The 12,322-nt window shown below is 45.3% G+C and overlaps 1 protein-coding gene across 12 annotated transcripts in view; it reads left to right on the top strand.

Annotated features, from left to right (window-relative positions):
* Positions 1-12,322, top strand: part of MOB3B (MOB kinase activator 3B) — a 90,969-nt gene that overhangs the window by 61,829 nt on the left and 16,818 nt on the right. For all 12 annotated transcript variants that reach the window (XM_083816288.1, XM_083816286.1, XM_083816287.1 and 9 more), the window contains one exon: positions 8,350-8,552. In XM_083816288.1, the coding sequence (XP_083672414.1) occupies positions 8,350-8,552 (203 nt within the window). The remainder of the gene's footprint in view (positions 1-8,349; positions 8,553-12,322) is intronic.

Raw genomic sequence — 12,322 nt, 5'->3', positions numbered from 1 at the left:
TTCATTAAAAGCTTTGACTAGCGCATTAATCTTGCAAAAGTATTTGGTTAAGGTCAAATTAATGCAACTTTTCAAATTAATTCTGTAATTGTCCTTTGCTAGTGACATTAGAGTAATATTATGCTGCTTAGCTTCGTAATGCTTTAAAGGAAGGAGGATACTCTTATTCGCTGATTCTCCAGACCCATTTTCAATGACGTTAGTAGTAAAGTTTCATTCAATTTCCAGGTACCAGCCAGAGCCCCAGGCATTTCAAGAGACAGATCTCACCTATTTATGACCTATTGGAAAAATCTATTTAAATCATAGTTGCTTCTTTGCATGAGCAATAGTAGGTTTTGCATACCTCATAAACCCAAGGGTTGTTGGCCCATGCATTAAGGGTAAATGTAGTCTTATTGGGGTATATGCAATCAAAATACTCAGGTTCTGTTTGCATGACTTAGTTCCTATTGTGGAATTACACTGGATCCAAAGCCTGTTAGCAGCTTTTTCACAGGCTTCACAGGGTGAGCATGCATGGCTGTGTTTGTGTGTGGATTTGTGCTTGTAGACATAACCTGAAACCTTGTGCGTGCAGGCAGAGCTTCGGAAAGCGCAGTCATCTCTGAGAGTGGAGTCCAGTGTGCTCTGTTCCTATTCCAGCGTGATGGAAAATGGGCTTCCTTTTATCTGACAAACATGTTACTGCAGAGAGCAGGAGCACTCCTAAGAGCAGGACTTTACCCACATCGGTGTGTGTTTACAGGGGAGGAGGGAGGCAGGGAGGAGGAGGCTGACCTCTTCTACGGAGGCAGTTCTGAGAAAACAAGGGAAGGAAAATTTGGGAGCACGGAGACATCCCAGTAGAGCTGGGGAAGGGGCTGGGGGCAGCGGGGGCAGCGTTGCTCAGGCTGAAGCCTCAGACCTGTGCGCAGTGAGAGTCACGCTTGGGCAGGTGGGTAGGGTTGGGTTGGTTCCTGTCTCTTCAGCTGGTGGGTCCATTCGATTTTACAACACTTTCAACAGCTGTAAAAACAGAGTAGTACAAACCATCTGTTATGTTAGCCCCGGATGTGGTGTTATAAAAGCATGAGTAGTTAAAAGCAGTTTGGGAAGCCCTGACTGACTCTTGCTTGCCAGCCTGTGGATTTCTCTCCCAGGACACCGGGCTTCACTCGAAGCTGCTCTGTTGTAAGTCAGGGTTAACTCGAGCAGAGTCAGGACATGGATTTTGTTCTGCTTTCACTTAGTTTTCTGGACCAGGACTCCCAGTCTCCCACTGAATTTCCCTTGCATGCTGCTGTTTAATTCTCTTTCCCTGTCTCATGGGAGAGAGCTGCGTTTTACTGCAGAGAAAAATTACTTCTTTAAAACTTACAGATCTTTTTTTCCAAAGAACTGTCAATATACACTGAAAATACCTTTGTGCAGGTAGTCGATTCGTAGCTCAGCTCAGGTGTCAGAGGATCAGAAAATGGCTTGCCCTGGGAGAGACACAAGGGCTGGGATCTGAGTTGTTTGTGCTCTCTCAATGTTTCTCTTAGTGGCCCCCTGGGAAGGAATTGAGCACAACAGTCATTCAAAGAGCAAACATTGCTTTAGTGATATTAACCATGTTGACCTTTCAAATCCAGTGACTTGTTAATGTCACGTCCTAGGTTTGGGCAGGTGTAAGGCCTCTGCTTTTAGTTAGATGCTGGAACACAACGTGTGCTGGGGACAGCAGGCGGTTCTGTCTTAGTGCTTCTCCAAGACCACGCTGCTTGCTGCTTGCAGTAATGCTTCACAATGCCTCTTCTTACTGCAGCAGCAAGCCCAAGAGGGGCCCTCGGAACAGCGTGTCCTCGTGAAATGAATGGGAGACCAGAATGTTTGTTTCCTGAAAATATCAGAAGTTAGTAACAAAAATGAAAACCATGCTGGGCAGTGGTGTACTCAGCATGGGATGCTGAAACCACGTCATTACCCAGAAATTGTCAGGCTGTGGTAGGTGCTGTAGGGACGAACCTGTTAACAGACCCGTGCCACGTGGGAAGGAGAGTTTTTCCACTGATGCTTTAGTCAGGCTCCATTGTTTGTACCTTTTTTTTTTTTTTAACATTGACTCAGCACGTTGCTAAACTCTCTTTTCCCACCCTAAGCTGTCACGTGTTACACTGCCAAATGACTGCAATTTCTGCCCCAGAAGTGGCTGCCTTTTGCTGATCTGTAATATAGCCCCTGCTAAGGCAGGGAGAGCCATAAATTACTCTAATGCATCTCCAAGCCTGTTTTAAACTCTGTATCTATTAATGCCATACACAGTTGTCCAAATGCAGAGCTCCAGCAAATCTCATTTTGTTTCTATGGTGAAGGTGGCTCTTCCAGGGCAGACAGATGTGTTTGATGAGTTGCTCTGTCACAGAAACATGATTCGGCTGCTTTTTATGGCCCTTGGTTTCCTTATCGCCTTGTGGGCCTGCAGGTCTGTCCTAATGGGTTTCTTGGCCTGATTGTCGGCTGGGGCAGAGCTCGCCTTGCCTGGGACAGGCAGCAGGAGAGCGTCCAGTTCAGGTGGTTTGTGTACTTAGGTATTTACATGTCTCTAAGACACCTGGTGGAGTTAATTAAATGGCAAAATGTACTGCCGTCATCCACTTGTTGGTGTACAGCAGAGGAGAGAGCTGCTGGATGCTCGGGCAGTGCAGTTTCAAAAATTCTCTGATATGTACCCTTTTCCCCTTAAACAGCCCTTTTTAAAAACAGTGGCATGTTTTTAAGCAGCATTTGCAGTAGTATATTATCCATCCTTTTGCTGATGGAGAAAGGGGTCCCCCTTCTTTTCCCATATGCGTGTTTTTAAAAAAAGAATGAATTATGACTGTGGCCTGCTTAAGGACTTTAGAGCGCACCATGCTATTTCTGTGCACAATTGCCAAAGGGCTTACCATCTTCCCTTGGGTAAAGCGAGTCTTCAAACCACACAAATACAGAAGGTCAGAAGTGCTCGTGGATCTGGCAGCGCAGAAGATTTAGCTGGGGCTGCGTTTTCGTTGCAAGCTGCCGGCAGGAGCGTGAGCCAGCCCAGAGCCAACGGCAGTGTTGCAGGCAGAAGGGCCGAGCAGCACAGCCTGTTCCTCAGCGCCAGCTTCCTGAGACTGCACACGTTTTTCCTCTTTCCTAGAGAAGAAAAAAGAGGCAGCAAGGAGAAAAATGCATCATGACTTTCTTCCTGTGGTGCTCACCTGCTTCTGGGGGAGGTCATTACATGTGTTGAGGTGAGGGGAGTCATGATGGTTTTGTGTCAAAGGAGACAACCTCCGTGCCAGTTGTATTCATCTCAGACCCTCTTTTATCCCCGCCTAATTTAGTTTCTTTAACATTTGGTCTCTTATCTGTCTCTCATCCCACCGATATTCTGTGTCACACAACGAACAGGTTTTGTATTGACAGGGCTTCATCACGACATGAAAACATCTCCGTGTTTTAAACCAACAGGCCATTAACTCACTGGTGGACACCGCACAAGCCTTTCTAGCAGACAGCAATAACAATACTGCTTTTCTAGACTGAGTTTCCTGGGAGGTGGGCCTTGACAGTGTCTGTTGTTGCTATGTAAGTGGATTACTCACAGAAGTAAGACCATAGGCCAGTAGTGTCAATACTGGGCTAAATGTCCACTTGCTGGAAGGGGATTAGGTCTGGAGGCTCACTCAGGCAAAGGACCAAATCTGCTGATAGAAAATTAAGAAAGGTAGGTAGGGAACAAATAAGACTGTTTTTGAAAAGAAGGGAAAGTCCTTTTTTCCAGTGGAAGAGAAAGTGTTAAAACTCGATAAATCGGGTGAGTTGAGCTTTGGAATTTGCACAGAGTCCTGCTCATGTTAGGTGTAGCCTTTTCTAGCAAGTAAAGAGAATCACAAAATCGTAGAATCATTTAGGCTGGAAAAGATCCATAAGATGATCAAGTCCAACCATCACCTGACACTACCAAGTCCACCACTAAACCATGTCCCTGAGCATCCCATCCACACGTCTCTTAAATACCTCCAGGATGGAGACTCCACCACCTCCATGGGCAGCCTATTCCAATGCCTCAACACCCTCTCCATAAAGAAATTCTTCCTAATTTCCAGCCAGAACCTCCCCTGGCACAACTTCTGAGGCCATTCCCTCTAGTCCTATCCCTAGTTACCTGTGAGAAGAGGCCAACCCTTCCTTTCAGGTAGCTGTAGAGAGCAGTAAGGTCTCCCCTGAGCCTCCTCTTCCCCAGACTACACAACCCCAGTGCCCTCAGCTGCTCCTCACAGGACTTGTGCTCCAGGCCCTTCACCAGCTTCGTAGCCCTTCTCTGGACACGCTCCAGGGCCTCGATGTCCTTCTTGTAGTGAGGGGCCCAAAGCTGAACACAGTACTCGAGGTGCGGCCTCACCAGAGCAGAGTACAGGGGGACGATCACCTCCCTGCTCCTGCTGGCTGCACTATTCCTGATACAAGCCAGGATGCCGTTGGCAACCTTGGCCACCTGGGCACACTGCTGGCTCATGTTCAGGTGACCATCAGTCAGCACCCCCAGATCCTTTTCCTCTGCACAGCTTTCCAGCCACCCTGCTCCAAGCCTGTAGTGCTGCATGGGGCTGTTGTGGGCAAAGTGCAGGACCAGGCACTAAGCCGTGTTGAATTAGCAGAAAGGCCAAGGAAGAATGGGGAGGTGGGAGCAAGGAGGAGGAGGTGGCTGTCCTGTGGTGTTCTGGTGCACCTCCTTTTCTGCAAGAGGAAGCTGTTGTTAGCCCTGGCAAGCCCAGCACATACGTGGTTATCACCACGCTGGCCACGTTTGCTGCTAGCTATGCTATACCTGTCTATCCTCCACTGAATTGTTTTCCATTTGCATGTATAACCCTGAAGTAAAGGAGCTTACATGGTGTGACTGGGATGTTTAAGAGTGTTTGCATAACTTGGCACCTTCCTGGGACATTATCAGGAGCTCTGGGGTTTTGAGCTCCAGGTCAACAAAGAGGATCCTCCTGTTACATTCTTCTCATACAGAAGCGCTGGGTCTTAGCCTGCAGAAGAATCAAAGCTGACAGTTCATGCATCCAGAAATATGTTTTTTTTTTGTTGTTTTGTTTTTGTTTTTTGTTTTTTTCCAGCAAATAGCAGCTAGCTTAAAAAAATTCACTGTCATCTCTGTATTCCTTTGCCTTTTAATAACATGGTTTAGCAATCTATTTTGATGGTTTTACATTCTGTCTGTATCACCTTGCAGATACCGAGACAGTCATCTTTCTTGGAAGCACTCAGACTTAAATACTTGGACCCTGTTTTTTTAATTCTTTTCAAATTTCCAAGAAACAAATTATGAAACACGGACTGCATGCTGAAAAGGGTTTGGAGGGGGTGAAGACAAAGGCTACTGTTGCTCAGCTGAAGGACTGCAGGCTCCTCAGCAAGTCAAGGATCTAAATCTAAGCTAGTCATTTCCCAAGGGTCACTGGTAATGATTGCACTCGGTACTTGACTTATTTATAACAGTTGCAGTGGGAAGAAAACATTAGGCCAAATTCTGACCTCAGAATATAAATCTGGAACCAGCTCACTCTGATTTTTCAAGTCTTGATGGCATTCCTTTGGATTCATTGTGCTGTAACTCAGTTCAGGATCTGTTCTGTTGTATTAGGTATGTTTTTTCGTTCGAGATGGCATTTCTGCCACCCTTCTTGTCTAATTTCATGGACTGCAAGGATCCTCCTATTGCCAGTCTGATGTCTTGGGCTCGCTTTTGGCAGCTGTGGCAGCAGTGGGACCTTCTTCATTACAGCGTTGTTCTTGCAGTCCCGGGGATGGACCTGCTTGTTCTGCACTTGGGGCGTGCATGTTCTGGCCTAGGAAACTCTGCTCTCCTTGCTTAGGTCAGCTTGCAGTGACAACAGGAACTCCCCCTGCCCCCTTTTTTTAAGTTTTACGTATTTTTTAGAGGACGTCTTTAAAATTCTGGTTTGGGTAGATGAACAAAACTGTAAATCAGACTGCTGCTCTAGCTGTTCCTGAAGAAATGTGATCCACCTGGTTAACTAACTGGTGTTTCTGTTACATCTTTTGGATATATTTATTTTGCCTTTGGAAATGACAACTCACTTTTAATAATCCAGGTGTTTGGCTAATTGCGTGGGGTTTTGATTCAAATATTGCCAAGACAGCTGTACCTATTGTGATTTCTGTAGCTTAGAGACGTCTCAGGTCATGGCTTGAGCATTTAGGCCTCCTCCTCCATGGCCTGAGATACTAGTTGTGGCTTTGAGATGAATTAATTCCTATGAATGGATGTGACAGCCAATAGCAAATGTTTCTGAAGGAGGTAAAGTAGCTGTGCTCCAACAGATGCAGTTATTTCTCTGGGCCCTAGTTTGCGCATCAGGAGCAAGAAGGGCTGTATTGAGTCTTTGAAGCTGCCCAAAATTATTGCAAAAGGATTTGCCTACAATGGGCCAGAACAAGCCAAAGAAACCAAGGCACTTTGGCACACATTTGTACCTTGCTGATGGCAAACGTGGATGTAGTTCAGGGATATCCTGAGCATTTCTGTTAAATGAATAGTGGGAGTGAACTCTGCCCTCCAGTCTTGTCCTTCCCACTTTCCATACCTTGTCCCTCAGTGTGGTAAACTGAATTTCATTCATGGCCTGTACATTAGTTCTGCTTTGCTGGCCTTTGTTACTGCTCAGGAAACGTGTGAGAGAAAGAGCACCAGAGCTTCCTTGACGGCTCTCTTGATTTCACACGCTCAGACCTTTAATCCTGCGTTTGCTGCAGATTGGGGTCTGCAGTCTTGCTGTACTTATTCGTGTTGTGCTGTTTGTAGGCTGCTATGTGCATAATATAAAAGGCTGTTTTGTTTTAGTTTGATGGAATGTTAGGTTCTTCCAGATGACTAAGAAATTATTAGTATTAGTTGGGCCTAAACATAGTTTGTGCTCAGACCTACTCCTAGTCAGCATGGAGCGTACCTTTAGGGTCTGCCCACTGGACTGACGCTGGGACACATCTGAGTGCCGATACTTCCCCACTTGTCTGTTTACAGGCATAGTGCTGCTCACATCAGCCGTGGATACGCCCTGGGATACCGACATGTATGGGACCAGGGAGTCCAGAGTAAGGTGTGTTCTCCTGTTGTTGGGACCCAGAGCGACACAGCCACAGCTGATATTTTATTTAAAATTCTCTTTTAAGCATGGAAATTCTCACTGTATGTCCTCAGTTTCCCTGGGCCATTTGTGCATTAATTCACTAGTCTCTTAGGAGTATTGAGCAATATGTAAGAGCATACTAAAATTTTAAAACCATAAAGTTTGGTATAATGTTAATTTAATATCTCCATCTTCTTTCTGCAAATAATAAACATTTTCCTTGTTGAGAGCATGAGCCAGATTTCCAGTGGTTATGGAGCTGGTAAGCTGTGAGATTTTTATTTTTTTTTTAAAGAAATATTAACTACGGTTATGTAGTTCAGGTCTGACTAAAACGTGGAATGTAACATAAAATCAGGAGGATACGCAAAAAAACAAAGTAGTAGTGGAGTTTTGAGGATGCCACTGAAGTCATCATGTCCAGGGCACAGCCATAGAAGGAGATGAATCCTTCAGGGTTTTGTGGCAGCTCCATGATACACGATGCCATGTGAGATAAGTCTCTAATGAAGGGGAGTGTTGAAGGCACTGTTTGTGCTACATTGTGGATGCCTGGCAATTTACTTGCAAATCTTACTTTTGCTGCTGCTTTGGAGTCTCCAGCTGCAGACTGGTCTAATTTACAAGCTATTTTGGGATGGTTGTTTTTGTGTATCTGCAAAAACATGCAGATCTATGAGGTTTTCTATAAAACAGCAGTCATAGCGGTACAAATAGCTGAGAGGAATGTGAAAGCGGAGGGAATGGTCCTTTAATCTCTCTTGATTATTAAATCTGACATGGTCAACATGCCAGTGTTGAGTAAGATGGGCAGAAGAGAGTCTATCACTTCTAGGACAAGCTCTGTCTATAAAAGTATGTGAGAACCACCTCAGGACGTAAAGCCATTGGTGTTAATGAGGCAGTGTGCAGTCCAGTGAAAATCACTGAATGTTACAACACGGGCTGTTCCTCCATTAAACTGCTAAGGGAAAAAAGATCCAGTACCGATTGGTCTTGAGCCATTAAAATGCTTATGTATCTGGTTACCTTTGGTGCTAGCAGTAAGCTAAACAGATGCATGAAGTGATCTCATGGGTTGGAAAGGAGGCCGAAGAAGTCATAGCCTCTTTTGTAGTTACAAACTTCTGCTTTGCTCCAAAGCCATTGTCGTGGGAGGATGACAGGATGGTTGTGACAACCCTGCCTTCTCTATTCACAGGTGTTCCCTTTCCAAAGAACTTCCTTCAGATCTGCAAGAAGATACTCTGCCGGCTTTTTCGGGTGTTTGTTCACGTCTACATTCATCACTTTGACCGTATCATCCTTATGGGGGCCGAGGCCCACGTCAATACCTGTTACAAGCATTTTTATTACTTTGTGACAGAGCTCAACCTGATAGACCGCAAAGAACTAGAGCCTTTGGTAAGTGTGAGGTCTGGGAGAAAGCTCTAGGAAATTTTACAGCTGCCCTTCACTGAGCCTTTCCCACACTTGTTGCAGTGGGTTTCCTCTGGGAATAAAGTCCATGGTTGAACACAGGCAATTTAAAAGGAAGAACTTTGCCTCTGACCACAGATCTGTTCCATCTGCTGCAGCCTTTGTGGTGTGCTCAGTAGGCTCAGTCAAAAGATAAAAATGCAATGTGTTTTGTATGGAAAAATGCAAGGTGGGGAATGCTGTCATTTGAAATTAGAAATTCATTTTTATTCTGCTCCTTGCTGTACTATATGTTTTATAGAGAGGTTTTTTTTTTGTTTTGTTTTGTTTTTTTCACTAGTTAGTAACAGCATGGTTCTCATAGCAGTCACCTGAATACATGTGAAGGGAACAGTGGTCTGTATAAAGGTGAATTTTTTTTTTTTTTAAATCTTTAAGTAGGTGTTTGTGAAAGTACTGAGTATGTTAGATCTGGATCTAAGTGAAACAGATGAGGTGAGACAGAGGTTCAGACAATTAACAGCCTAACAAAACCAGACACTTCCTTTTGGCCTGAGGTGGATCAAAATGAAACTCATTGTATCCAAAAGTAAGTTTTAAGAAATGGAAACACTTTTGCTGTTGCTCGTAAATGCAAATAAAATAAAAATGTAGACAGAGAAGTAAAAGTATGGGACAATTCAGAAAGCAGTTAATGTACAAACCCTCACTGTGGTGGTTTAGCCAACTTTAAAAGGGATCAGGGCAACATTTCTCCACGGGTCAGGGTTTGGAAAGTACTGTATCATACAGTTCATTTATGCAGTGCTAGAACCACTGGGATTTCTTTTCCCGCATAAGCACTGAACAGCTGAGGCTGGCTGGCACCCATGGACACCCTGTAGTCCAGCTCACTACTCTGAAGGCAGTGTCACCTACAGCGGGTTGCCCACGACCATCTCCAGGCAGGTTTTCAGTCACAGGGGCACATAAAGGCACATTGCAAGGAGATGGTATTAAATATTCCTGGAAGCATGGCAAAGTGGTGTTTCTGTGGGATTTTGAGCTGTTGCAGGGGTGGTACGTGTACACGTTGTGTAATGACTGAAGCCTAGCAGGAGAGCAGGCTAGGAATGTGCTCCAACTGGTGTGTGCTTCCCCCTTGCCTTCCAGTATTCCCTCCCTTCACAAAACTACCCTTAGTGCTATCACAGGATGCAGCATGATGAACTTTGCTGGGCTTCATGGTCTTCCAGAAAACTGTTCCACCTGCACTGGGAGGGCACCAGCTGACAGACGAAGCCCCACCTGCTTCTTCCATCTCCCTGTCCACCACTTGGGTGGGTGTCAGCAGCGTGGAAATGCAGAAAAAAACAACAACAAATGTCTGTACTTTTGTCTTCAGCTGGTCACAGAGAAGGGGAGGAGCTGCCAAACAACAGCAGACTTTGCAAATAATCTTGAATTCTAATGTGGTAGTTGAGGACAACCTGTGCCCTGCCAGGTTCACCATGGCAGGAAATGAGCCTACATTATCTCCCTTAATTAGAAAATAGGCCAAGAGCTGATTAAATAAAAAACAGACTGCCACATGCTTTAATAAACAGGAAGGCAACTGACTTATCAACGTATCTTCAAAAAGGGAGAGTAATGAGGGAAGCAGGCAGTAGATGAATAGTAATATTAGCCTGCTGGCAGGACTTACTCTGTCTGTTTAAAACAGATTTTATCAGCCTTCTGCAACCCTGTGCAGCAGCTGTAAAATCAAATGAAGCAAATGAGTCAAATAGGGTTCCCCCCTTCCGTTCAGGAGTTGCATAGCTTCAGTTAAAGTGGGGGCTGTAGTCTAAAATGGTCCTTATCTTTTTTACATCCCCAAGGCTGTGTTAATTTGACAGATCCCTGAGTCTTTCACAGAGCTGCTTTGGGAGGAAAAAAATGGAAGCTGGCACACTTTCTGACCACGCAGGTGGTCCTGAAGAAAACAAGGCATGGCCAGTTGGTTAATGTGGGAGGAGATAAGAAGTCTGAGGACATACCTGGCCTCTTGCACCGTTGACAGGCAGACAGGCAGTGTGCACCATGAGAGGTCTCAGAAGACCCTTGCGGCATGTCTCCGTGGGGAAGTTATCAGGAAATAAACAAAGGTCTGAATTTAGGATGTGGCATCTGCTTTGTACTGGCTCCAAGTGACTGATTTTATCCTCCACTGTCACAGTTCACCCTAGTTTACCTCTGAGCCTGTTTCGGTGGCTGAAAGTAGTCTAGCTGGGCGATGTCCATGCCTTCATCCCGTTCTCACCTTATGCAGATGCTTACACAGGACGCTTGAAACACTTAATCTAAATGGACTTTTTAGTGGGACTCTTAGTGCAGCTCCAGAAGCAGTAATGCTCTTCTGCTTTTTTCTCCTGCACTCTTCTTTTTAAACAACTGATTTCTTAGCATGTAGGACTTAACACCACGCCAAAGCACCTTGTAAGCACATTGCGAGCAAAACAGTCCTGAGCTGGGGAATTCTGCTTCATTTTTTGCCAATTTAAAAAAAAGCTTTTGATAACTAATATGGACATCAAGGGGGGGAAAAAAAGACTAGTAATTGAACAAAACACTCAGGAAAGAAAGTCCTTCTTCCCCAGGCTCAAATTTAACAGAAACCTTCTCTCCCCTCCTCGGAGTCTCCACTCACTCTGGTTTTGCCACGTTACACCCAGACATTCCCAGTCCCTTTGGTGAGGTGAGGGATGATGCAGGAGGCAGGGGTTGTATGCAGTGCTTTATTTCTGCTGCTTTTTACTTGTTTTCCCCCACTCCAGCATGTGTTTACTGTGGGGCACAGTCCCTCAGGGTGTCTCAGCTGTGGCATGGCTGCCCATGGCCCATGGTCCCTTCAGAGGTGTGCCTGCTCTGCATGGGGCACCTCCAACCACGACCCCAACAGTGCCTCCATCCCCGTGTCCTCGCCTTCTAGCAGCTGCTGCTCTTTCTGAAGTGTTTGTGAACAGAGGAGCCACAGGCTTCTCCGGTTGAAGTTCTGGCACACGGTGGGTTATTTATGGCAGTTTTGGAGCCAGCTGGAAGTGGCTGTGAGTGGCACAGGGCAGTTGTTGGCCTCCCACCACCCCTGTAGCCCTCTGCTACCAAAACCCTGCCGGTTAAGCCCAGTACAAAGCACCCTCTGCAAAGTAAGGTGCAAGTGTTGGTTGTCATATGCAATCCGTTGGGTGAAGCCTTGCATTTTGTTTCAAATTTGGGTTTCTTACCTATCAACAGGTAAACTAATAGCTCTCTTCAAGAGTTTCCCTCTGTTGGATATAGTATTTAGTGGACATAGTATTAAGACAGTATTGTGGGCTTGAATGTATCAGTGTTTGTGAAGTGCTCTGGTATCACCAAATAAGAGCTGTAATAAGAGTAGAACTTGCTCCTGGTTCATCTTCCTCCCTTCAGGTCAATCATCAGCTTGTTTATTTTTAAGGAATACGAGCTGCTGCATGCAAGGCAACATAATCCCTTCCAAATACTTCTTGATTTCTTTAGCTCAGCCCAGTGAGCTGAGTCATAAATCTGATTTTCCTGTAAAGGGAGGTGAGTACCTTCCCTGATACGCATCTCTTTCCATTACTCTTATCTCAGAAGAGAAAGGCTAACTAGCAGGAATAAAGTGCTGCTGCAGGTGGAGCAGCCTCCCTGTAAAGGAGTTTATCTTTTGAAAGTGTCTGCTAGGTATGACACAGCCTCCGGTCACAGAAGCAGTTTCCCTGGCTCTGCTGCTT

Source organism: Anser anser, assembly GCF_964211835.1.
Source record: "Anser anser genome assembly, chromosome: Z".
Taxonomy (NCBI): domain Eukaryota; kingdom Metazoa; phylum Chordata; class Aves; order Anseriformes; family Anatidae; genus Anser; species Anser anser.
Note: the sequence above shows the minus strand (reverse complement) of the source record. Positions and strands in the feature narration are given on the sequence as shown.